At 44.9% G+C, this 27,999-nt stretch overlaps 1 protein-coding gene across 1 annotated transcript; it reads right to left on the reverse strand.

Moving 5' to 3' along the window:
• Positions 1-1,200: 1,200 nt before the first annotated feature.
• On the reverse strand, positions 1,201-27,999 carry GPI (glucose-6-phosphate isomerase). The gene is made up of 18 exons (XM_036750753.1): positions 27,724-27,999; positions 21,443-21,533; positions 20,929-20,997; positions 17,793-17,912; positions 14,397-14,480; positions 14,151-14,297; positions 12,962-13,033; positions 10,612-10,656; positions 9,201-9,254; positions 5,889-5,949; positions 5,261-5,304; positions 4,749-4,901; positions 3,959-4,088; positions 2,993-3,069; positions 2,689-2,817; positions 2,200-2,275; positions 2,061-2,127; positions 1,201-1,640 (listed from the first exon to the last, which is right to left on the reverse strand). The coding sequence occupies exons 1-18, from the start codon at positions 27,918-27,920 to the stop codon at positions 1,517-1,519; spliced, it is 1,740 nt and encodes a 579-aa protein (XP_036606648.1). The 5' UTR covers positions 27,921-27,999; the 3' UTR covers positions 1,201-1,516.

Below are 27,999 nucleotides of genomic sequence, written 5' to 3' on the forward strand. Positions count from 1 at the left end.
TGGGCTCTGCTATCCCCGGGACATCAGTGCCACGCCCTTGGCGAAGCCTCAAATCACCTCCCGCCTTGCTCGCAGGGCAGAGTGTTCTCAAGCCCAGGCTGCTGCACTTCCTGAAATGAGGACGAAGCGGCGCCCTCCGAGGAATCCCGGCCGTTCGCCTTTCTCCTTTACCTGCCTGTCAGCGGCTGGCCATAATCTCTGCTCAAAGTATCACGAAGCTTCCAGTCCTTTTCAACCTTGTAGCCATGTATCTCCCAGCCTCTGATAACCCCTCATGCACCATTACTGCTCCACGGCACTACTGCAGTTGCTAAATAATTGTCTCCCAGCTTTCAGGACCCACCACTTTGCAATCCTTATTCTAGGTAACTGCCTAATCAGTATTCCTACCGCACAAGTCTGACCAAGTCATGCCCCCGGTAAGGAAACTGCAGGGGCTCCCTGTTGTCTAGGATCAGACACAAGTTCTTGTTTGGCGTCGAAAGCAGTTTACGATCTAGTTCAAACCTATATTTGACGGATTTTCCAGTAGATATAGTCACTCAGGTTGAATTCCAGTCACCTGCCCTCTGTGCCTTTACAAGAACTGTCCTCCCAAGGCTTTTGTACCTCATTGTACCCTCTCTGAATTTCCTACTTCCTATAAAATGTTCGGTTTCTCAAGGACAGAGAACCTATCAACTAGCATATGGTAGGCACATAAATGCTGAGTGATTTAAACTGAGCTCGAGCCTGCTCGTCTATAAGACGCCTCAACTGATTTGACCAGTTACGGCTTTCCACCACCACCACCCCACTATTACTCTGAATAAATTTCTGTCCTTCTACCAGCCTCCCATCCCCAACCCCCACCAAAGAATGTTTTTGTCTTTGATCTCCCAGTAGCTGGGGTAATGCTGGACCCAGAATTTATATACTTTTTGACTTTACATTATGGAAGTAGAAGCCAACGCAATAAATATAAATATCTTTTCCTCAGGCAGAAGCAATGGCAGAGGTCAAGGGGACCAAGAATGATCCCTGGGGTAAATAACACAACTGGGACAAAGGAAAGGATGAGAGCCACAGGAATTAGTAATAGCTCTGTCTGCCTTGGCAGAATGATTCAACAAAATGCACCAGCTGTTGATCTTTGTGGGACTAGAACAACTGAAAAAAGAAGAATGTGATGCCACCACCCCCAAGCGAGAAAACAACCAGTCTTGCCAGCCATCTTTATTTTTTCAGATCAGCCCTGAAAGTTGTGGAAAGGCTGAATGCCTGTATCAGTGCAAAGGAAGGATAATGTGAGCTTGCATGTGACATTGAGGACCAAAAGACTAAAAACCCACCAGACTGAACAGGCCTCATGGGGTGGGATTTGTTTTCCTGACAAGGAAGAAGGAGCCTGCCTTAAGGGATGACAAGTGGATCTCTTTGTGACAGGGCAGGAAGGAACCAAGTAGTCACTACAACACAGATCAGATCACAATGCAATAGACTGGGTCACAGAAAGAACAGGCATCTGCTTCAGGACTTAGGCCCGGTGCTGCTTGATAAAGCTGATCAGCCCATTGGTGGAGGCATCATGAGAGGTCACAGGTGCATCAGAATCCAACTCAGGCTCAATTTTCTTGGCCAATTGTTTTCCCAATTCCACTCTGTAGACCAAACATTGAGGTAGAAGTAGAAAGATATTTTTGTTCAAAAATATCAACCCTGACAAAGAGGTAATGAAGTCCCACCCATCACAGAAACCCTGCAACCAATGAAATCTCTGGCCCTGCCCCTCACTTGGGGTAAAGGGGAGATAGGTATAGGAGGATGATGTTGGACATCATTCCTAGTTCCCACTATCAGCTGGAGAATGTTATTTTAAATAGAAGGAAATTTCCTATTTCCTATAAAAGCTAGATTGAAAGACACAAAAGAATTTCTCAAAATGATATCGTGACAAAGAATGACCACCCAATAAGTATTGGGAATGACAACCCAGTAAGTACAATGAATAAATCCTGTCATGGCCCCCTGAACACATATCCCACCACTTTGCAGGCCAGAAAACACCCACAGATACTCACCCCCACTGATCATAACTGTTGACATCCCAGACAACACCCTGAACAAAGATCTTGTGCTCATACATTGCTGTGGAAAGAGCAGAGAGTTAGATTATGGGCCAGTCCCAAGCAGCCCAAGGTCACATGCCCCTTTCCTTACCAATCAAGGCTCCAAGAATGAAAGGGGTGAGCTTCGTGAAGACAATGGAATTAGTAGGACGATTTCCCTCAAAGACCTTTAGAGGGGAAAAAAAAACAACACTGATGAATTCTAAAACATCCAAGGAAAAGAACAAAGTTAAAAATCTGATGCTCAGACTCTGATCCTGGCTCTGACCCAGAGATGTTCATAGTAACCCAAAGCCATAAGAGCAGCATCACTAGTTTAACCCACCTATGAATCTTTGAGTAACAAAACCCCTGCAGCTACCATGAAAAAAGCAGTGCTAAGCCATAGCCTGTTTGGACAAGTGGTCAGCTAGGGACCCAGACAGTGATCACCAAGGCTACACTGATGGTGAGAGAAAAGAGCCTCCCCACTTAAGGGATGAGGTCTCAGTCAGGGGTGCAGACTGCAACGTTAGCCCTGATATAACCCAGACTGGTCTCATTTCCAAAGCCCATTCTACCAGCCCCTCAGCCCCCAAACCTTATGAGGCAGCAGCTTCTTCAGGGCATCACCACTCTTGCCAGCAGCCTCCAGCTCCTTGCGTGCCTCCTCTGCTGTCTTTCCTTTCATCAGGGCCTCGGTCTGGGCTAGGAAGTTGGCTAGAAGAATCTGGGGGAAGGAGCAATGGAGCCAACATTGCAACCTCCTCCCCAAGAGCGTAGGAAATGTACACACTGGAACAGGAGGGACTCGAAATGTTATTAGGAGATAGCTTCCCATCTCCCCAAACCAATTTGGGCCTGTTGAGCTCCGCTGGGTGTGGGTTTGCTTTGGTGCACCATACCTTGTGATGAAGGCCATTCCGGATTGGATTCTGTGTCTGAACAGGGATGAGAAAGTCGCAAGGAATCATCCGAGTACCTAGAGAGAAAGGATGTGGCACAGTTCAGTTCCCCATACTCTACCCCAAAGGAGGAACATTCTCTTCCTCCAAAACATAAAAAGAAAGCCAAGAACCACAGATCTCAGAGGATCTAAATGACACCCCCCTCCACCTGATCCCTGCCAAGTGGTTATCCCAGCTTTGCTTGAAGAGCTGCAGTGGGAGGGAGCCCACTATATCTCCTAACCGTTTCTACTTTCAGTTCGGCAAGTATTTATAAAGTGCCTACAATATTTCGGATGCTGGGCAATCTCTAGCCTCCAGAATATTACGTTACCATCACCCCAGAGGGAGAAAACAAATACAAGTACACAAACAGGTTAAATACAAAGTAATTTCAAGGTGGGGGGGAGGGAAGGAGAGCAGGAAAAGACTTCATGGGGAAGTGGAACATGAGTAGAGTCTTGAAAGGATCTAGGGATGCCAAGAAGCAAAGGTAAAGAGAGAGAACATTCTAGGCATAGAGGAACAGAGAGCTTGTGCAAAGGCACACCATGAGGAAAAGGAGTGCCAAATATAGGTAACAAACAGAGAAGGAGGCAAGGATGACCAGAATATGGACTGGGTGAGGAGAGATATGAAACCAGTCTAGAAGGCAAGGCTGGAGTGAGAATTTGTATGAAGGGCTTTAACGCCAGGAGTAAATACCTTTTTCTAGAAACAAAAGGGAGCCACTGAAAAATCCTGAGCTGGACAATGACTCTTTGGGACAACTTACTGCTATAAAGTTTTCCACACATTAAGCCTAAATGTGCCTCTTTGCAACTTTCTACCTATAAGCAGAAGGCCCCCCAAGCCCTGGCCCATCTGCAATCTCAGTTCTACCAACACCTAGCCTTGCAACAGAGCCCCCCAAATGTCCCATACCCTGGTGAATAAGCTGGTAGAAAGCATGTTGTCCATTGGTCCCTGGCTCTCCCCAAACAATGGGGCCTGTACTGTAGTCAACCCGGGCTCCTGACTTGGTGATGTACTTCCCATTAGACTCCATGTCACCCTATAACAGAAAGTAAGAAAAAAACTTTGACTCCCCAGCTATGCTCAGCCCCCACTGAAGCTATGGCCATCTCCAAAGCCAGGCTAATGAAGACTTCACATAACTCACACCAAAATAACAACACATCTCCCATTAGCCTCATAAATGCATATATGTGTATATGCATCTATGTATAGGCACACACACACACACACACGCATGCACACATGCACATGCACACGCACCCTGAACCTCTACTGTCTATAAGAACACAGGCCTGGCTTTGAACTATGTTCCCAGCAATGGGGAAAAACTGAATTGAGCCACCAGTCTCGCCCTCAAAATCCCAACTAAACAATAGCAGCACTTCTGCTGACAGAATTTAGGGATCACTGTCACCAGGAACAGAGCTCACCTGGTAGAAAGAGTGAGCATAGCTCCTGTAGAAAGGAGGAAAATGCAGCACCTGGAGGGTCACCTCTGGATGAGAAATTTCCCCTTCTGGTGATAGCAAAAAGTCCCCAAAGGACAGGATGGAAGAAAGTTGGGTAGGAAAAAAACCTCAAGCTATCTGTCCTCACCCTTAGGCTAGGCTTACCCATTTTTCCCTGCAAGAGGTGACACTCGCCTGTGAACTCATGAGACAGACATGGTGAAGTACAGGGCAATCAATCTCTGTACCTGCTGGAAGTAGGCAGCAAAGCGGTGCATATACTGGTCATAGGGCAGCAGGGCCTGAGTCTCACACCCGAAACAGTTAATGTACCAGATGCCTAGCATGGCAAGCAGCACAGGGGCATTCTTCTCCAGTGGGGTGGTGAGGAAGTGATTGTCCTTTAATAAGAGGTAAGACAGAAGACAAAAAAACATGATCTCTTACCCTGTCTCCCCCCAAAACAAGGATGACCTCCCCACTGTCACTTAGTTCCTCCCCTTCCTTTGGCAAGACAATGAAGAATAGGGCTCACAGTCCATTTAGTCAACAAGCCAATCAACTGCAAATATATGGGGAAACATAAAATGGCCCGGTTGGGCTGGTCTTAGGAACAAAGCCTGTGACCTTAGTAAAAGCAGCCTATGGCCATTTAGGGAAGGGAGATCAGGCTGGAGGCTATTAGAACTCTCCCACTCATCATAAAATACCCACTTTGGATAAGAGCATGAATGGTGCAAATGTCACCAAGGCCACTTACCATCCAGTGAGCCCCCGACAACAGCTGCTCAAAGTTATCAAAACCTAAGACACAAAAACTTCCTAAGCAAGGAGTGTTCCTGCCTCCCCATCTCTCCCAAGAAGCAAGAAGAGGGTCCTGGCTTTTATCCCTCCCAGGAGATCAAAGCTTTAGGCTTCTAAGAAATAGTTCATTCTGAGTTACTCTCCAGCCTTGGGGATACATTTGAACTCTTGGCATTATGAAAGGTGGCCAGACTGAACCAAAGGGGGAAATGCCTCTCTTTGGATTCTTAGGATAAAAGCAACCCAGGAATATCCAAGCAACATTGGTAAATAACTGCCCCACCCCCCCCATCCAGAGAACACTCCCCTTGCCAATCGAACTCAGCAGCAAAAGGATACTTAAAAGCATTTTAAATGAGGAACTGTACAGGGTGACAAGCAATATTATTACTTGGGCTATAGTGTTCAAGTCTAGCACATATCATGGGAAGCTAGAGCTCCTGACCATAAAGTCAGGAAGTTTCGCACACTATGTGGGAAAAAAAAAAAAACAAACAATCCAGGCCCAAAACAGGAATACCATGACCATCCTAACCATGGGGCTAGACAGAATGCCAGAGGCTTGCTCCAGACTCAATACATACCAACATGCAGGGCGATGGAGAGGCCAATAGCTGACCACAACGAGTAACGTCCACCAACCCACTAGGAAAAACAGGAGCAATGTTAGCAAAAAACCAGGACAAAGAAACCTCATCTTCTATGCCTCTGGGAGGGGGTCTTATCTATCTTTTCTAGAGAATATTGAACATACTCTGCACAAGGAAATAAGGACTTAAAACTTAAAAATTGAGGTTTTTAAGTGCCAGTTCAACTACTTGCCAGCTGTATTAATCTTTCTGTGCCTTAGATTCCTCATCTGTAAAATGGAGATTACAAATACTTGCATCTTACATCCTAAGGACTATTGTGAGGAAAGCCTTTTGTCCACCTTAAAAGACTACAGAAAATGTGAGGTATTGCGGACTATATCCAAAATCACTAGCCTTCTGAAGGGCACATACTTTGTAGGAACCTACAGGCAAGTTACTCTCTGTGTATCAGATCTGGAAGCAAGTTATCTGCCATCTTTCCCATCTTGGGACAGCATCAAATAGAATATGAACATCCCTGGATGAGTCTCTCAGGGATGGAACCAAAAGGCCATGACTGCACTCTACTTAGGCTCTATTCTTTATCAGACCAGTTCCAGACAATGCTTACAAACTAGCCCCAATAAAGCCACCAAAGCTTCACCAAAGAGTGCCTGTAAATGCCTCCCCAAAGTCACATGTACAGGGAACAAGCAGAGAATTCAGTAAGAACGACTGAAATGCAGAATAATCTTGCAGATATGAACAAAGTATGTTGCTTCAGGGCAGTGAGTGGCAAGGCAGGTAAGGCTCCAGCAGCCAATTCCACTCTTGTTCTTTTGAGCCATTTGAGGCCTCGGGCCCAATGCCAAGCCAATCTCAGATAAACTGAAGCACTGGCCAGTCCTATGGCTTCGCATCCAAATGTGGGCACAATCAACCAAGGTCTGTCTGCTCAAAGCCACTCCAGCCCTTGGTCCAAGCCTTTCCCCCTGCTGACCTTTCCACTCTGAGGCTCACACAACCTGAAAAGAAATGTCAGTGCTGAGAATAACTGAGACAGTTCTTGCTCCCAGCAAGGGGATAGTGATAGGAAGCAAGTAGAGGAGGAGCTCTAATTACATGGCAGCTGCCACTAGTGGCTCCAGGGCAAGTTTTGACTTCTGACCTTTTACAAAAGGCCTTTGGCAGCTTTCTGCATTTCTGGGTCTTCAAATGCTACCCCAATTTGCTGGTCTTAGAGTAAGGAACCTTCTCTAGCCTGTACTTTCACACTGACAAATCACCATAAGGATTTCCTCCTCCCCACCGTTGAGAATGATACCTTCCCCTTGAATGTCACACAGATTTTGTTGGCCCCTTTCTAATGCACTTATCATAGATCCCATTCCCCCATGTTTCTCCAGTTACCTCCACTCTCATTCCCCCTCCATCTCTGATCTCTCCCCATCAGCTGGTTCCTTTCTTGCTGCCTTGCTCCCTCTCAATTCTCCTTCTGATGGACCCTTCTCAGATTTCTTGGCTGCATATTCATCCATATCATGCCTACCAACGATGGGTATACCCCACCCAAAGCTTTGTTCCCAGGCTTTCTTCTCTTGCCTAGCTACGCTCTCTCACTTGGTGACCTCATGAGATCCCATCAGCTCCCTGGTTTCAATTATCCTCTCTATATAAGGTCTAGTCTCTCTCTGAGCTGCAATCCCACTTCACCAGCTGTCATTTCAAATGTCTGGATATGCTCAAGCAATCTCAAACTTAACATGTCCAAAACATGTTTTCCTCCCAAAACTCCTCACTCTTCCAAACTTCCCAATCTCTGCCCATCCTCCCAATCACTCAGGTTCACAACCTCAGTGTCATCCCTGAATCCTCATTTTCACTCACCATACTCCAGCTGCCAAATTTTGTCATTTCTACCTTCACAATATGTCTTCAACACACTTCCTTTTCTCCTATAGGCCACCAAGGCCACCACCCTAGTTCAAACCCTCATCACCTTTCACCTGGTATTACGGTCACCTTGTAATTGAGTTCCCAGGCTCAAATCATGCCCCACTCCAATCCATCCTCCACCCAGCTGGCAAAGTGATTTTTCTTAAGCAGAGGGCTGACCATGTTACTCTCCTTAGAGGCGGCTCTCTGCCACCTCTAAGTTAAAATATCACATCCTATGTTTGGCACTTAAAGCTTTTTACAACTTGGTTCCATTCTGTGTTTCCAGCCTTATGACACACACTACTCTTCACAAACTCTACAGTCCAGTCATATTGGCCATCTTGCTTTTTCTCAAACAGAACATTTCATCTCTTCTTTGTGCCTCTGCACATGCTGTTCCCCCAGACCTAGAAAGCTCTCCCTTCTTACCCTCCCCTCTCTGAATTCCTAATTTCATTCAGGATTCAGTTCAAGCTAATGAGGCCTTTCCTGGTCACCTCTAGCTGCTAGTGCCTGCCCCTTGTATCTGTTCTGTATGTGTTTCATATGCCTATGTACATACACATACACACACACAAACATCAACATACATATGCATGTTGTCTCTCCATTGCAGTCTAAGCTCCTTGAGAGCAGGGAATGTTTCAGTTTTGTATCTATCCTCCCAGTGCCTAACACAGTGCCTGGCACACGGTAGGCACTTATTAAATGCTCACTGATTTATTGATCTAGAGAACTGAAATTGGACCTCAGACATCGCCTGGTCTAACCTGAAACAGTTGAGGCTGAAAGAATAAAGTTAAGTGATTTGACCAAGTTCACACAGGTAGTAATACTGAAGAGATGGAAGCTGAAGCAAGGACCTCCAGCCCCAGAGTCAGTCCACTCTTTCCATGTTATTCTGCTGTAGTGGTTCCTGATTCCCCTAGTGAACTAACTATAAGCACCATAAAGACATGGGCAGTCTTACCCAGGGACCATAGAGCACAATGGAAAAAGCACTCAACTTAGAATCAAAGGAGCCGGAGTCCAGGCTTTGCTGTTTAACCACTTGTGTGACACTAGGCAGCTCACTTCCACTCTCTGGGCCTCAGTCTGCTCTCTATAAAATGACAGGCTTGGCCCAGATGGCTTCTCAAGGCCATCTCAGCCCCAGAGTTATGATCCCATGAGCCTAAACCATATCTTTTCCAATGTCTAGAACAGTGCTCTCTCTACATAAAGGAATAATATTTAATAAATATTAGTGAAAAGAATGGCTTCCAAAACCTACTTCATGCACATGTCTCACTCCTCCCTCCACTAGTGACTGCTTAAAATCCAGTGACTTACAGTAGCTGAGAAACTGCAAGAGATGGCATAGAGCACAGAGAAAGTTTTACTTACATCCCAGAATTCAAACATATTTTGAGTGTCGATTCCAAAATCTTGAACTTTCGGCTAAATAGTGTGAGAAAAAAAAAAATCAAACATGTGATCAACAATTACTCCATGCAGAAACACATATATACCCATGAGCTCCCTTGAGATAGGTCATTTGCCAAAGGGCACCTGAAATTAAAAATTATTAAACTTCCAGGTAATTGTGATCCTAGGGCTTGCCACCCCACCCCCCACATTCAGCCCAGAAAAGTAAAGGCTTGTGCCAAAACAGAGAAGGAGAAAGTCTGAAAGTCACAAAATGGGAAAATAGAGAGAACAGAAGAAAAACAATCAGAAATTCTCCCACTGCCACCATCATCCACCACCAGCTTGGCCAATGGTATATGGCAAAACTGTCTCCCAGAAGCAGTGTAATATGGAAGAAAGAGCCGAAGCTGAAGAGTCAGAAGAGCAGCTCAAATTTCCTCCTCTATAAACTGAGGATACTATCACTTTTCTCAACATTTTGTGGGTTCAAGTGGCTGTGAAACACTTTGCAAAGTATTGTGCCATATCAACATGGAAGTGGTGAGGAAGACAGAGGTCAGAGAGTTATTACCAAGTTAAAAACTGCTCAATGGTGCTTTTCCTTTATGGGTGTGAGGCACTTATCAGAACTCCTGGGATAGGGAGGAAAGACACAAGGAAGATATAACTTCTTGGGAACTGTATTTCTCATTTCTGTCCACTTCTGTTTACAGTTTAAATTCCTCAAGAGCAAACTCTCCACCCCATTAAACCTGTCATTTTATTGGATTAGAGAAATCCCAGTGAGGAAACTCTGATACCATAGTCTCAAGGAATTGCCTGAGGCACTAAGAGGTGAATGGACATGCCCAGAGTCATAAACACTGTCCAAGGCAGAACTCAAACTAGGCCTTGCACAACCCTGAGGACAGTTGTCTATCCATAATAATATATCTCTCAGAGAACACTTTTATATTCTCGGAATTAAACAATAAAGACCCCATGACCACATGGGAAAAACAGAAAGGAGGAGCACAGTATAAATGGAAGAGCCTTAGACTAATGGTAAGAAATTCAAGTCCAAGCTTTGCCACTGACTCCAAAGTACAAACTTGAGCGTGTCACGTGCTCTCTCTGGGTCTTAGTTTCCCATCTGTAAAATAAGGGGGTTGAACCCCAGTTTCTAAGGTCCCTCAGCTCTAACATTACATAACTTAGTATTAAGGGTTTAGTTCAAATGGTCCCTAAGTGGCGGCACTTCAGGATCCATCTTTGGACATGGTTCACAACTCCAGGAGGAGAAGACACCTTGAAAGTTCACCCTCTCAGACAGCAGGTGTGAATCTCAAGTCAGGGAAGTTTAAGACCAAGGCAAACACATAAATGCTGTGTAAATTAACATACTTACTGCATTGGTAGACAAGGCCACAAAGTGCTTTGCCACAGCTGATTGCTAGAAGAGAGAAAAAGAAAATTAGGCTAAATCTAGAAGGCAGATAATAGTGGTAATGATTCCCATATACACATCTCTTTGGGATTAAAAGACACTTTGAGGGCAGCTAGGTGGCGCAGTGGATAGAGCACCAGCTCTGAAGTCAGGAGGACCTAAGTCGAATCCAGCCTCAGACATTTAGTAGCTGTGTGACCCCAAGTAAGTCACTTCCCCCACAAAAAAGGGCACTTCTACAACTGTAATCTCATCATGTCTTCCCAACATCCCTGCAAAGAAGACGTGGCAGGGTTCTGTAGGTAGTCTAACAAAGGGCACCTGCAATTAAATATCAGTAAACTTCCAGGAAACTGTGATTTTTAGGGCGTCACCCTACTTGATTTACAGGTAAGGAAAATGAGCCCTTGAGAGATGAGATACACAGAATCCCATAACTTAGTGCTCTGTGCAGAGCCAGGCCTTGGATCCAAGTCTCTAGACTCCAAATCCAGTACCATAACCACTGCCCCACTCTTGTTCTCCCATGACGACCTGAAACACCCCGAGTCCCAGATCACAATCTCCTCTTCAAGGCCCACCCTTTTTCATCTCTCATGCAGTCAACTTGTCCACAGTGATGGGAGCAGAGTCCAAAAATAACCCAACTCCACCACCAGCTGTTGTGAAATCTTGCAAAAGCCCATTCCCTACCCACGAGCCAAAGACTTGATACAATTGTTGCTGGCAAGCCACAAGAGCTTGGTTCAGGGAGACCATCCCCAGTATCCGAATGACTCTCAGCCCAGAGTTGTCAAAGATATTAACAAAAGCTAACAAAAGAATTTTCCTAAGTTCTTCTCAAATACTTCTTTTTGATACACCGCAATGGAAAGAACCCTGGAGGAGGGTAAAAAGATCTGAGTTCTTGTCCCTTGTTCTGCCAGTGACTGTGGGAAAAGAAACTCACCTCCCCGAGCCTCAGTATCCCCATTTGTAAAATGATGATAACAAATAGCTGCCCTACATCTATTCTTCCAGTTGTGAGGAAAGGATGAAGCCATGTATGTAAACACAATTTTGGGAAGATTAAACACAATTGGTCCCTCTCTTTAAATCAAGGACGAAGCCACTCAGGCCAGGGTCTTTCAACACAGAGACACATTGTAGGAAATATATACTACATAATTTACCCCACAGTAACTGTTTCTCTTTTGGCCAGGAACCCTGAGGGTCTTCCCCTCCCAGTTTGATTTTTTTGAGTTTTTGATTAAAGAGGCCATCCCTTGACTCACTTCAAGAGGCCTATTCACTGAATGGGCGTTACCTCACTCTAAGTGAATACATGAAAAGGCCTTAGCTTAAAAGGACCAGGGGTCTCCCATTGCATCCTGGGCCACCTCAGTCATCCTGGTGAATATCTAGCCACTGGACCCAGATGGCCCTAGAGGAGAAAGTGGGGCTGGTGACTTGCACAGCCCGCCCTCACTCAAATCAAAGTCAACTGCAAGTCATGCCATCATTTCCCTGGTGTCATGGTCCTCTTCGAGAACAAAGGACCAACACAATAACAACCTTAGACGTTTAAAGTGAAAAGTATTTTTTAAATATCAAAAGTATCTGTTGTTCAACAGCCACTGAGGACTCTCAGCAGGAGGCAGGGAATGAGAAAATGTTGAAATTTAATTAAACCCAAGGGCAAGGATGGGGAACCTGCGGCCTCGTGCAGCCCTCTAGGTCCTCAAGTGCAGCCCTTTGACTGAATCCAAACTTCACAGAACAAATATTTGGATTTGCAGGTTCCCTACCCCTGCTCAAGGGGGAAGGGCCAATTCTAATTGCTCTTTAGACTTCAAATTTGGAAGCCTGTCAGGGGACTCATCCCAAACAGATCCTGTAGTCCCCCTACTCTAATCCAATAGTCATTTCAGTTTCTTTTCCCATCCTGTGCTTCCCCAGCATCTCCTCAGAATCATCTCCTTCCTTCACCTCTCCTTTCTTCCTTTCCTCCATCCCTTTCTTTCTAACTCCCCTTCCTCCAGGGCAGTATGAATTCCATGAAATTCAACAAGTATTTACAAGTCCCCTACCATAGCTTTCACATTCCCACCTTGTCCCTCCCAAGCCTAAATAGATATGACAGGAAGACCCTCAGGGCCCCATTTAGTGACAAGTATGTCTACATTCCCTAGGTGTATACATGGTTTCCAAGGGTGAGACTTCCATGTCAGCAATTTTTGAGGACTCTAGAATTTACTCTAGACTTACAAGTAGTTATTCAAGTCAAACGACCATAGGAATCAAGCCATCATCCAGAATGTGCCTCACTTACATCCTTTGCTGCCTGAAGGAACCATTCCTTGGCTGTCTCTGCGTTGGTGATGGTCTCCTGGGTGGTGAAAGTCTGTAGGTCAAAAAACAAAGCTGTCAGATAACATACAAGTGTCACAATCTATGTCATACCCACAGCTGTCAGCTTCTCACACATGCCATGGTAAATGCCCTATCCATGGTATCCACACACGTGTAACAGTATATATACTGTGTCCATGGCTATCACCCATACACCACAATGCATGTCACTGTATAGGTCTATGGCTATAGCCTGGGAGAAGGTAAACCATCAGAGAGGGTATTTAAAAAGAAAAGAGACCAGTTAAAAGTAGAAAGGAGAATTGGGAGCCCATTTGGAAATGTTACTCTGGGACATAAAACAGAAAAGGTTTGTTCTCTGTCCTCATAGCCCCTCAAATAGATAGCAATGTGCTTCACTGGGTAACTCAAAGGCCATAGAGTCTTCTAAGCAGGACAATTCCCACCACTGACCCTTCAAATATAGCCAAAACCCGCATCAGCAAGATCAGTCTGAATTCTAGAAGTGAGCAATGGCCTCTCTGTCCCTTCGAGAACAAGTACCTGACAAACTATGGGGTAAGAGAGGTGGCATCAGGAACCAATCAGCTCCTGGCTCATGGACAAATTCATCCTCTACCACCCACACCAAGAGCCCTTGCCCTGCCCATTACTCACTCCATCAGCTGAGCCAGAGAACAGGACCCCTGCAAATGGCCTCATACACTGAGCCTCAGACTTGGAGCTTCCCACAAAGGCCCAGCCATGCTAAAGGGTCTAGCTTGGGCAGCAAACCTCATTTCATTCTGGAAAAAAGGCATGTTTGTGCTCTTCCTACAGGCAAGGGTCAGAATGAAAACCATCTTTCTAAGAAACCAGTCCCTTGCTCCAGGGAATTTGCCTAAGACTCTCTAAGGCAGATAAATCCACTCAGAAATAACTGGGCTACCCAGACAGATATAAGAGAAAAGTCAACACTTACAGAGTCTTATAGCAGAGAGATAAATAAAAGCCAATTTATTTACAAAACATTCTGTCACTTTACAAAATAATCCACTGCAGAGTTCCTTTGATCAGAGAGCTTTTCTGGTCTACTTAAACACAATTAGATTTATCAGCAGAGTATTTTATGCTCAAGTGTTCAAGAGCACAGCTATCTACCCCCATACCTTTGAAGCAATGATGAAGAGGGAGGTTTCTGGGTTGAGCTCAGCAAGGGTCTTGGCAATATGTGTACCATCGATATTGGAGACAAACCAGACACGAGGACCTCCTTTGGAGTAGGGCTTCAGGGCTTCTGTCACCATCAGAGGGCCCTACAAAATAGAACCACCAAGGTCAGGGGTCAGGGGTCAGGTTAGACCAGAGAGTCAGTGAAGGGAAGGAAGGCTTGAATGCCTCTGGAACTAACTTACCAAGTCAGACCCTCCAATGCCAATGTTGATCACATCTGTAATTGTCTTCCCAGTGTAGCCTTTCCAGTCTCCACCACGGACACGCTGTAAGCAAACCAAGAAGCTCACATCAAGCTCATTCAGGCTCAGGTTTCCAGCACACATACTGCGAGGTTCCGGCTCCTTAACCATTCCTCCTCTAGCTCTGGAGAAGGGAGGCAACTTTCACTAAGCCACACGTAGTAAATGACTGACCAAGGTCACAAAATTATTTTGTCCTATAACTTAGCCCAAATACACACACACACATACACACACACACTTTTTAACAAGCCTCTTGGGAGTTCTCAGCACTCGTTTTATTGAAACGTTTTCCTGGAAATCTCAGCCCAAACAGTAAAGGCCATAGTCACTTAAAGCATAGATCACGAGATCAGATTTAGAGTTAGAAAGGACCTTAGAAACCACTGAGTCCAACTTTCTCATTTTACAGATGAGGAAACTGAGGCACAGAGTTTGTGACTTACCCAGGCTCAAACAGTCTGAGGCAGGATCTGAAACCATACCTTTCTGATTCCAAGTCTAGCACTCTACTACTTTCTAAAGCGAGATGGATGGAGCAAATCAGACCTCAGACACTTACTAGCTGTGTTAACACTGTGCAAGTCATTTAACCTCTGTCTGTCTCAGTTTCCTTATCTGTAAAGTGGGGATAATAATAGCACCAGCCTCCCAGAGTTGAAAGGATCAAATGAGATAATAATTGTAAAAGCACAGGGCCTGGAACATAGTAGACACTTAACAAATTTTTATTTCCTATGTTTAATAGGATTGTACGTGTATAGCCTATATCAGATTGCTTGTTGTCTTGGGGAGGGGGAAGAAAAGGGAGGGAGGGAAAAAATTTGGAACTCAAAATCTTACAAAAATGAATGTTGAAATCTATCTTTACATGTAAGTGAAAAAAATACCATTAAGTGCAAAAAAGTTAAAATAAAAAAAACACAAATGTTTATATCCTTTCTTCCACCCCTCCTTCTACACTAGCACAACACAGAACCACACTTCATAAACACATCGCTATGTAAAAGGGGTGTGGGATGAAACCACAATGGTACAGATTACAAGCCTGGCATCCACACAAGACAATCGCTCCTAAAGAAATAATGCATTTAGTGTGGTAGAGCAGAAATCGCATTGGCTCTGAAACCAGAGGACTTGAGTACACATCCTTCCTCTGGGACTCACTATCTCTGTGACCTGGGACAAATCACTTACCCTCTTTTACGTTAAATGAGGAGGTTGAATGAGATGGTTTCTTCCAACCCAAGATCACCAGTCCCAGCAGCTACAGTCAGAGCCAAGAACATGGGTATCCCTCAAATAGGTCTCCAGTGCTACAGAGTAGAGGAACCTTCACTCAAAGTTCTTGGGTGCCATTTAACTAGTCTCCAAAACATTGCCATAAAAGGAAAGTTACTTTCTTGCTGTCTTGTACATAACCTCCCTGTGTGTAATGGCTCATAGCTAACAACTAATAATGGCTGATAGCTAACATTTATACAGCATTTTAAGGTTTACAAAGCTTTTTATATATGTCATCTCATTTGAGCCTAACAACACAACCTCCTCTCAAATGGGTGTTATTATTATCACCTTTTACAAATGAGGCAAGTGAGGTAAAGTACAGAGAAGTTAAGTGACTTGCCCAGGGTCACACAGATAGGAGGTGTCTGAGGCAAAATTTCAACTCAGATCTTCCTGACCCCAAATCCACCCAAATGCCTCAAAATTCAAAGCTAACATTATTTTAGAGAACAATACTAAAATGACACAAAAGCCTGTTTGTGTGAATCCTTTAATGACCACTGAGATATTACCTAGTCATATACTCAGACTCACTCTGTTTTTATATTTATAAATTTATCTTAAAGGTTACTTTTGAATATAATCTACTCTCTAAGTCTTAGAAAGGTCAAAAGCACTAAAAGTCTAAGCTGACCCATTCACCCTTAAGCAACAACCTGCCACACATGTTCCCCACACCACCACTCCCATGTCAATAGTCCCTGAGTGCCTGCTTTTGTTCTAATGCTGACTTTGGCCCAAAAGAGATCCTCTTCACCCCAGCCTATGTTGTATCTCTAACCATTCATCCTGCTCTACACACAAGTCACCAGAACCACAACTACTACAAGGGCCACCACCCTTCCTTTCCCTTACACTGGACAGGAGAGATGGAGTTAACAGTAACGCCAAAGGTCACATCACCGTCAAACCACCATTTCCAATGGGAAAGGATAAGGATCAAATGAGATAATATATGTAAGGCACTGTGCAAACGCTAGGTTAGCGGTTATTACTATTATTGGTATTATTACAAAAAGAACAAAGTGGGGCCACCTGGCAAGTATTAAACAGGCCCTCTGGGTTTCTATTTCTTAAAAATTCAAGGCCCTTCCCTCATGCTGCCCCTCTGCTCATTCACTCTCAATTTGGCCCTTGACTAGGCCTCAAGCAGGAACCAGTGCTAATGCAATTGACCAGAATACAAACTAAAGCTTAGGATTTCCAGGCCTCAAAGCTCAGACTAATTGAAATCAGAGAACAGGAGTCAGTGTTTTTCTGAAGAATGCCAAGGGCTAGGCTAAGCAGAGGAGAGAACAAAGGAAAGAGAAAAATCCATTTAGTAAGCCAGTGTCACAGACACTCACATCCTCCAGATACTTTCGAAATTAAATAAAAAAGCAAAGGAAACAGCAGTTTCAAATGGTTTCCACATCCAACACAGAAAGAAGCATCAAGTGATGATCTATGTGAGTAACCCGTATAAATGGAAGCAATTGGTCCTGACCAACAAGAAAGGACAAGAGAGGCAGGTAGTCAAGAGGCACTGCTCCTTTCCAGAGAATTTATTGAAAGGTCCCTCCACTGAAAACAGACACCCCAATCAATCAAATGGCCCAGGGAAGTCTCAATAGAGCTAACTTCCCATCCTGAGTCTGGGGCTCAGGCTCACCCTTCAAGTCCCATAGTCATCTCTGTACTCAGACTCCAGAGAGCAAAGTAGAGAATATCCTGGGAAGAGAAGCCAAGAAAGTAAAGAGAATGAAGAAAGCATCTTGTCCACCATCCAATCAATACCTCATTTCTCCCATTGTCTCACTTCACAAGCATACCTAATATGTGATACATATATACACAGTTGTTACATAGACATCAACATGCGTAACAGCCCTTCCTATATATTCAGTGACAGGCACACAATCATATCTCTTCTTCCTCGTACCCCAATCATCAATGCAAAGACATGTATAGCACACACCCACACACTCAAAGTGAAAGACCCCACACACATATGCACACAGGCATTCACTTCCCTGATAACACAGGCAACACACCCAGTGTGGCTGGTACCTGGCAGAATGCCTTCATTTTCTCCAGCACTTTGTTCACCTCTGGTACCACGTCCTTGCCATCCACTAGCATGGGTGTGTTGGAGCGATTCCGCAGTGCCACGTGGAGCACAGCCCGGTCCTACGAGAAGAGGAAGAGAGTCAAAATAGGGCAGATGCTGGTTGTGAAACATTTGACACAATATCCAAAATGGTCTGAAGCACATCGCTGATCTCAAAGTCTGATTATAATACAAATCTGGGTTCCTCAGGTCACACAAGTTGAAATCAGTACTAAAGTAAGAGCCAGGTAAGAAGAGCCAGGACTCATTAAGCCTGTTCCAGGAAGCGTAGCCTACATGACCCAACAAGCAGGTCAAAACAAACAAGAGAAACCAGAAAGTAGATCATCTACTGCACACACCTTTAAAAAGTAACACTACCAGTCAACTTTCATAAGAACTTAGCGAGTGTTTGTATATCCATCCTGGGCCAGGCTGGGACAAAGTAAACTCTGAGTTCCCCAGGTGCAGGGATATGTTTCCCCCAGTACCTCAGAGCTGGATATGCAGGGAAGGGGAAGACCAATGAATATCAGATCATTTAAACGTTTCCTAATGTGGCACTAAGGGTTTAGTGCAGACTCTATCAAAGGGGCAGACAGTGTGAGTTGAAATAATCAGGAAAGGCTTAATGGAGGAGGTGACATTTGAGCTGGATACTAAAGAATGGTTAGGTTAAAGGTACAGATGAAAGGGAGAAAAGGCATTCTAGGCAAGGAGAAACAATAGGAACAAAGGCACAGGAAGTGGCTCTTCCTAGTCCTCTAGTAACCTTGCCCCGACCCCTGCCCCTGCCCCTGCCCCTCTCAATCATTCCAGTTCTTCCAAACCTTCAAAAATCTATCTCCTCAGAAAATCTTCCTTGTTTAGGTGAATCAACAACTATCATCAGTCCAGAAGACGGATGAGAATTTGTTCCTTCTACTGGCCTGAAATGATCTCATAAAAATCAGCTACAAGGGAAGCTTAGTTCTATTCTTGGGGTCACTGTCCACTGACACTGACTCACAAGTGCTCCAGGTTTTATGCTAGTCCCAAGGACTAGACAGAAAGGATGAGGCTAACATCTTCTTGCCTGTTTCCTCAATTCTACCTGCCCATTCCTGGATCCTGGGTCTCCACGCTCCTCGAACCACCATCCCAGTTCAGATCTTCATCACCTGTTGACCACTCTTTTTTTTTTTTGATGAGGGGAAGCAAGGCAATCAGGGTTAAGTGACTTGCCCAAGGTCACACAACTAGTAGATGGCAAGTGTCTGAGGCCGGATTTGAACTCTGGTCCTCCTGACTCCAGGGCCGGTGCTCTATCCATGATACCACCTAGCTGCCCCTTGACCAGACTCTTGTAAGAAGAGCCTCCTTAACTGTTCCCTCCGCTTCTATTATTCCCCTATTCCAATCCATCTTCCATGAAGCTGCCAGAATAATCTTCCTAAGCCACAGGTCTGATCATGTCAAACCCCTGCTCAACTGCTAAAATAAAATACATATACCACCACCTGGCATTTAAAACATAATTTCACAATTGGGCTCCAATCTACTTTTATTGCCTTTAAAAAATAGCATTCCTCTTTCATAACCTCTATGTTATAGCTAAATGGGAATGCCACCTGTCCCCCAAACTCAACATTCCACACCTTATCTCTAAGCATTCTTACAAACTGAAACCTATACACAGATTGCTTGCCATCTTGATGGGGGGGATGGGAGAGAGGGAGGGAGAAAAAATTTGAAACTCAAAATCTTATAAAAAATGAATGTAATTGGAAAAAATAAAATACTATTTACAAAAAAAAGATTTGTTGAATTTAATTACCAAGCCCCAAAGAAATTCTGTCAATACAACGTAATTCTAAGTGAGGAAAAAAAGATCATAGGATCATAGCTCTAAAACTGGAAAGGACCTCAATGGCCTCATTTTAAAAATGAGGAAACTTGAGACTCAAGAAGACTAAGTAACTTGCCAAAGTCAAACAAGTAGCATGTATATAGGAAGGGTTCAAAACCCAGACTCTTTAACTCCTGAGACAGTACTTTTGCACACTGTACCAGTTTATTCAAAATTCTCCTTCTTGCTAAATAAACTTATGGGGATCCTTGGGTTAACAGTTAAGTTCAGAAGGAAAACCTCCATGGGGGAAAGGAGTGAAGGGGAGGAACTATAGTAATTTATGTCTTCTGAAACAGCATTTTGCTACTCCTAAAATGCAGAAGTTCAGACATTTCTGCTTCCTAAGGTGTGGCTTCAGAAAAGGCACTATCTCCTGTAACAGTACAAAGAGGTCTAGTCTTTTGCCACCTATTGAAGGCAACCTTCTAACTCCATGAGGGTGAGAGGCTACTGCACCAACAACAGTTGTCTTTGATGGAACAGGTCCTGCAATGAGCATGTCGAAACATCTGCTAACAAACTGGTATTGCTAAGAGCATTACTTAACAGCTGGGGCCTCTCTCAGCAAAACCGCACAGTGACAGGGCAGAAAACCAAGTATGCCCTAAAGGATGGGAGGCAACACAAGGCCAGGGGAGAACACAGGAACAGGAATCAAGAGAACTTGGATGAAAATCCCTGGGTTCTGCACTACTTCCTGTAACCCTGAGCAATCCACCTCCCCCTTCCAAGTCTCTGCTTCCTCCTTCGTGTGTGAGCTAGAGAACTTTTTAAGGGCCCTTCTATATCTAAATCTTTATCACAGGAACATAGAATTTGAACTGGAAGCGACCTTATAGGCTACCCAGTCCAAATCTATTTTATAGGTGAGGTAAGTGATAAAGTAACTCGCCCAATATCATACAGGGAAAAGGTGCCAGAGATCAATCAAGTCCTCTGATGCCAGAGCTGCTGCTCTTTCCTCTACGCCATCATCCATTTTTATGATCCTACAACTGGCCCTGGAAGATTCCCTACTGCTTCAGGGACAAACTCAGTTGTGCTGACCTGTTACAGTGTCTGCCTGCCTAAACTTACCATCCACACCAAATGACCACAAAGCTCAATGTTTTAAAGCACAGGAAGGTTCAAGTCATTACCAACAGGCAGGAAATTTCAAACCCTCAGCCTGAGCTGTGGTGTCAACACCCCACAACCACACTCACCTCGGTAAAATTAATCTTCGTCCCCTTGAACATTTGCTCCCGAGCATCTTCCACTCCTCGAGACTTAGCCTGAGAAGACAGAAAGCAAACCAATCTGTTGTAGGTTCCCAAGGCCTGTCCTCCCATGAGTTGGTCGCCCACCCTTGCTAGATCTATGGGTTACTTTGTCACTAAATGAGTTCTCCCAAAATCTCAACTGGATTCAGAGCCCTATGATGAGCCCAGAAACACCAAAGAAACAGGAGATGAAGACCCTGCTGTTGAGGGGTCTGGAGAAATAAGCAACTCTCTCTGGGTCCATGATTCATTGCCAGGAGAGATTAAACCTAGCCAAATCCTACTTACAAAAAAATGTACAATCTACTCAACCTCTCTGCCCCCAGGCAACTCTCTAAGACTGTTATAGAAAGTTACTGATCTGTATCTGGAGAGGTAGTTTCTAAACTAATATCATTAATCTTCAAAACATAATGCACAACACTGCCCCAAACCAAGCCTTTTGAAATGAAATTACCAGCTCAATAAGCATCTTCATCACATCTTCTGTAATGAGGTTCTTGGAATAATCCACAAGGATGTGTCCATTTTTGGTGTCAAGATTCAGGCTATGGAAAGAAACCTGTTATGAGGTTCCATCTCAACCAGCAGAAGGGAACAGGGGCCTATACTTACATTCAGGAACCCAATCCCCACCCCACCCCACCCCCAACAGTGAAGTGACTATAAGTAGAACATGTCTCCATCATCAATGAACACTTCCTTTGACAAACTATGTCTTTCCTCTCATTAGGACCAAAAGAACAGAGATTTAGAGCTGAAAGGGACTTCAAGAGTTATTTAGTCCAACCACTTTATTTTATAGAATAAGAAACTAAAGCCCAGAGGGGTTAAGCAAACTGGCCAAAGTCACGCAGGAAACTACCAAGAACATATATTGACTGAGTACCTGATGAATATAGCGAACTACCAAAAAATAAGCATCTTAAGGTAAATTCCCATGAAGTCAACCAGCCATCAGATCACCTTCCCACAATCTGATAAATGCTTAGAATTGGATGCCAAATCACACAGAAAGCTATTAGACTGCTAAGGCATAAATCCAACTCTGAGCAATGTTGTAAAAGGAACCTCATTGCACAATGAACATCGGTGCAAACTTGGTACATGTCAAAAGAAAGTGAAAATTAATCTGGCATTCATACTCTCTTCCCCTCTGCCCCTTCCAGGCACTCATCTTTACCCAGCCACCCCTGGTATCCTAGGCAAACCTTTAGAAGTGAAATCATCCCTGGGACCAGGTACAGCTATAAAAAGGAGCCTGTTCCTCCACAGGAAACTTGTATCCAGGGGACAAATTCAATTGAATTTGCACTCTGAGGTCACAAATATGATTCACAAGTTGGAAACTTGCACCAAAGGAACAGGTGCAAGAACAGGGATCCCCTCCCTTCTCCCTGGCCTTAAGCAGTTCAGTCAGCCTGTCAGTCTTCTGGCACTCACTCCTTGCTATAAGCTGCCCTTCCACAGACTCACTACCACCTTCTTAAAAACTTCCCCTTTCTGATGCCTCTAGACCACACAGGAGTCTTTAATCCTCATCAATTCCAGAATGGTCTGCCCACCTTCCTCTCTCCCACCTTCAATCCTTTACTCCCATATATCATCTCCACATGGGCAATGGGGTACTACACTCCATTAGAATGTGAGCTCTGAGAAAGAGACTGTTTTGCCTTTCTTTATATCCCTAGCACTTAGAATATAGTACCTAACTTATTGGCTGAATGACCCTAGGAATAAACCACTCAGCAGGCACAGGATTTCTGTGGCCAATATTCATCAGCCAAGTCTGAAATAGAACAGGTGGACGCAAAGCTTCTTGAGGCAGCTGGTGGAAGGTGTGCCTAGATTTAAATTCAGGTCACCAAACCCTGTCCCCACCAGTGTCAGTGGTACCCATGCCAGGGACATAGGTTCTCCTTTTCTTAGAGGAAGATGAGGCAGCACCCCCTCCTTGCCTACATGAACCTGATGTTCTGTGATGCTCTTTATCCAATCCAAGACTATGTATGCTTTATTGATCACCCACTCTTTCATTTTCCATCTCTCCATCTCTTTGGGCTCCTTTCCCAATGCCTACAAAAAAATTATCATCTTCCTAGAGTTTAAAAAAAAAATCTTCAATTGATCCTGTCTCTTCTCTTTCCCCTTCACAGCCAAACTGCTAAAAAGGGATAGTTTACATCTGCTAACCCTATTCCATCACCTACTTCTCAGTTTTTTGTAAGCTGGTCAGTATTCCTTCCACTCCACTAAAACTGTCCTCTATAAAGTCACTGTTGATCTTTTTATCATCAAATCCAAGTCTTTTGTTGTTGCTGATATCATCTTCACTTAGTCTCCTCCAACTCCCAAATCTAGACACTCCTCCATCAGTTTCCATAGCAGGGAGCTTTCTCTTGTCCTCCTCATTCTATTTGACCACTCTTTTCTTTCTTCATCGATTCTTCTTCCTCCGTCCACCCGGTAAATATGAACAATCTCTACCCCTTAGTACTATTATCAACCCATCTCTTCTTTCTCTCTTACATTCAAATATTTAGGAAGCATCTGTGTGCAGTCTTGTTGGAGATATTAGGAGATATGCAATTTAGATAAGATAAGGTCCTTGCCCTTATGGTACTTTTGTTGTTCCAACTCTTCGTGACCCCACTTGGGGATTTTCTTGGCAGAGATACTGGACTGGTTTGCCCTTTCCTTCTCCAGCTCACTCTACGGATGAGGGAACTGAAGCAAACAAGGTTAAGTGACTTGCCCAGGGTGACAGTGCTACTAAGTGTCTGAAGCCAGATTTAAACTCAGAAAGATGAGTCCTCCTAAATTCAGCCCCAGCAAGAGGAAGATAAATCCATATATAAATGTTAGAGAATAAATACAAAGTAGTCAAATGCAAGACCATTGGAAGGGATGGGACTAGCATCTGGAGGGGAGGGAGGAATTAGGAAGTTTCACATACAGACGGCAGTGCTGAGCTTTGTCTTAAAGGAAGATAGGGAGTCTTATGTGCTGGAAATGAGGAGGGAATGCATTCCAGGCATGAAATAGAGCCAGTGAAAAGGAGGAGACAAAGATGGGAAATGGACTGACATGCTCAAGGAACAGAGAAAAGGATGAGGGAGATGGGCGTGAATGAATGAAGTGGGAAAGGAAAGTGAAAAGGTTAAAAATATTTGTTAAAATGAGGATGATTAAGGATGCAGTTTTCCGGAGAAGACAGAGGGGATGGGATCAAGCACACATTTTAAAAGAGTTGGGCTTGGTAAGAAGAGTCACCTGTACATCAGACTGGGGGAAAAGAGAGTAGAATATGATACTGTGTCCTTCACCTGGCACTGAAGCCCCTCCACAATCTGGTACCAATTTAATTCAGCAAACATTTAGTAATGGGCTACTCCCTGGAGTAGGTAAAAAGTCTTTGCCTCATGCAGTTTAACGTCTAGTATGGGAATGAGACACAAACAAAAATGACTAAAAAATACTTATACACAGCATATTGGAGAGGAGTCCCAAATGAAGTGCTGTGTGAAAGAAATATTATCAATTAGGGGTAAGACAAATAACAGGAAGTAGCATCTGAACTGGTCTTCAAAGAATGGGAAGGAATTCAACAGAGAAATTCAACAAAGGAATAAGGATACCGTAGGCATAAGGAATGGTATGAACAAAGAAAGGGACATCCCCTCTCTAACTTCCCATGGTTCCCCCTCCTCCCACCCTCTCAGCCAGGAACCTTGCCTCATATTTGCGGAAAAAATTTGGGCCATTCACTCTATTCTCCTGTCTTTCACATTCAGATCTCTTCTGCCACTGTTTTCACCCCATCTTATATGAAGAGGGAGACCAATTTCTTACCAAGGAAAACGCTTCTATCTTTCTAAAAGATCTCATTCTATACTGTCTCCTCCTCCTCTTTGTCAGCCCCACTCTCCCTGTCTTCCAGCCTTCTTCCATACTACCTACAAATATGCCCAAGTCTCCACCATTCTGAAAAAAACCTCTCTTGATGATTGCTACTGCCCTTCACGCTTAAACACTTCAAGTGCGCCATCTATAACAGGCGCCTCCACTGTCCTCTCACTTTCTTCTTAACCTCCTGTAAACCAGCTTCTGAAGTCATCATTGCTCCCACCAACATTACAGTGATCTCTTAATTGCCAAATCCAGGGGCCTCTTCTCAATCCTCACTTTTCTTGACCTCTGGGCAGCTTTTGATACTGTTGATCACCCTCTTCTTAATGCTCCCTTCTCTCTAGGTTTTCAGAACACCACTCTCTCCTATCAAACTGCTCTTTCTCAGATTCCTTTGCTGGATCCTCATTCAAGTCACTCCCTCCAACTGGAGGTATCCCACAGGGTTCTGTTGGAGCCCTCTTCTCTTCTCCCTCTAGAGTACTTTAACTTTACTTGCTGATATGATCAGCTCCAGTAGGTTAAATTATCATCTTTGTGCTGATGATTCTCAAATTTACCTATCCTGTCCTAATCTCTCTGCTGATCTCCAGTCTTTGCATCTCCAACTGCCTTTCAGACATCTCCAACTGGATATCCAGTAGGCATCTTACACCCAACATGTCCAAAACTGAACTTACCCCTCCTAACTTCCCTTTTACTATCAAAAACATCTTTTCAATCTGCCATGCTCACAATACAGGCTTCACCCTCTCCTCCTCACTATTTCTCACTCCCATGTCTAATCTGTTGCAAAGGCCTGTCGAGTTCACCTTTGCAATCTCTCTCCAATATACTCTTCTCTGATACAGCCACCACCCTGGTACAGGCCCCGATCACCTCACACTTGGACTATTGCAATAGCCTGCTGGTGGGTCTGCCTGCCTCAAGTTTTTCCCCACTCCAATCTATCCTCCAATCAGCTACCCAAGTGATTTTCTAAAATGCAGGTCTAACCATATCACCATGCCCCCATACTCAATAAATTCCAGTGGCTCCCTACAACTCAAATATCAAAGCTAAAATCCTGTTTGGCATTTGAAGCCCTTCATAATCTAAACACTCCCCCCACCAATCCCATGACCAACCCCCCCCCCACCTTCCCAATCTTTTTACACCTTACTCCCCACCAGTCTGCAATCCAGCTACACTAGCCTCCTTGCTGTTTCATAAAAAAAATGCACTCCCATCTCTCTGCTCCAGGCATTTTTTCTGGCTGTGCCCCAGGCCTTCCAGCATTACATGCTTGGAATGCTCTCCCTCCATATCTCTACTTTCTGACTTCTTTGTTCAAATCCCAACTAAAATCCCATCTCCTATAGGAAGTCTTTCCCAACCTTTATTAATTCTAGTGCCTTCCTTCTATTGTTTCCTATTTACATATATATACACATATATATATATGTATAGTATGTACCTATTTGCATATTGTCTCATTAAAAGGTGAGCTCCTTAAGGGTAGATACTATTTTTTCCCTTTCTTTCTATTCCCAGCACTTAGCACTGGGCCAGGGCCTAGTTAAACGCTTAATAAATTCTTGTTGACTGGACTTGATCAGACCACTTGCAAGATTTTTGGTCTGTGTCACATCAGAACCCTGTGACACTACTTAGGAAAGGTAATGAGGCAGAGAAATCTGGGATAGCTCCTCCCTTTTACACCCCTTCCCCCAATAAAAGGAATGAAAGCTCTGGTGCAAATGGCCAAGTGTGGAATGTTTCTAGCCTTCTCATGGTTGGGGGCTGGGGGGGGGAGGGGGAGAATTTGAAACTGAAAATGAAAAGGGAGAGAATTAAAGTGAGGGGATAAAAGTGGGAAGAGGTGGGAGGGGGTTACAAGGCTGCTTCTCATCATGACTAAGCACATCCTTTGGGTGGGTAAGGCAGGAACCAGAAACAGAGCAAGACTGTTGAGCCTGTTTGCTCCTTGGGGCGTGTCACTGGGAATGTGCCTATAACTGTGCCTATGTGGCCATCTCTCTTCCCTGTGCATGACTGTCTCCACACCTTGTATATCACTGCTCCTGATTCTCTTTCCAAATCATACCGTGTGTGATTTTCTCTGCCCGTAGGGGCGTGATTATCTCCCCAATTCCCATGTCTGTGCATAGATGTACGTGATTCTCCTCCCCCAGAGTAATTATTCCTCACTCCCCCCCCCCGCCATTTGTTTCTACAGTATCACCGTTGTGATAATCCCTCCCCCGTGTGTATCACGGTTCGTGGCTGTCTACCCCACCCCCACCGCGTGTGAGTCTGTGCACGTCTCTCCCGGTGTGTGAATGTCCCTTCAGTGCGTGTCTCTCCGCACGTACATCTCTTGCAGCGTAAACAGCACTAGGTTAGTCTCTTTCACTGCGTGTGTCTCCCCCCACCCCCACTTCCGCTGTGCACGCACGACTCTCCCGGTGTGTGCATATCACCAAGTTAAGTCTCCTTCCCTGCGTGCTTCCCCGCACGTACCGGCTGCAAGGAGGAGTCAAGGGCAAAAGAAGGTGGCTCTGGCGCCCTCCGTCCCCACTCTCATCACAGTTTCCAGGCAGGGAGGGGAGCCCCTAGGTCGCTCCTTCTCGCCCCCCACCCCCTCTGCTTCAAGAGGGGCTCATCAATTAGCACCCCCCCACACTCATGCCCACAGACCCCTCCCCACACACCCTTGGGGAACCAACGCCCGCGGGGAGCCTTCCCATCTTGCAGGCGCCCTGCAGCAGCCACAGGGCCCACCCGCGGCCAGCCAGCCCCGGTGCCCACGCCCTGCCACCCACCCCAAGCCCCTGGTCCTGGGCCCACCTGAAGCGGTTGAAGCGGTCCTGGTCGGCCTCAAAAAGGCGCCGCAGGTTGAGCTCGGACCCGTGCTTGCGGTGCCACTGGACTAGTTTCTGGAAGTTCGGGTCCTGGCTGAGAGCGGCCATGACGGGGACACGGAAGGTCCGGAAAGATACGGCGTGAAACTGAAACACTTGATACTGTGCAAATGGCCTCGCCATGGCCGCGGCTCCGGCTTTTATAGAACAGGCGGTCCCTGCCCATCTCCTATAGTCCCGCCCCCTGCCCCGCCCTTTCCCC

This window comes from Trichosurus vulpecula, chromosome 3 (genome assembly GCF_011100635.1).
Source record: "Trichosurus vulpecula isolate mTriVul1 chromosome 3, mTriVul1.pri, whole genome shotgun sequence".
Lineage (NCBI taxonomy): Eukaryota > Metazoa > Chordata > Mammalia > Diprotodontia > Phalangeridae > Trichosurus > Trichosurus vulpecula.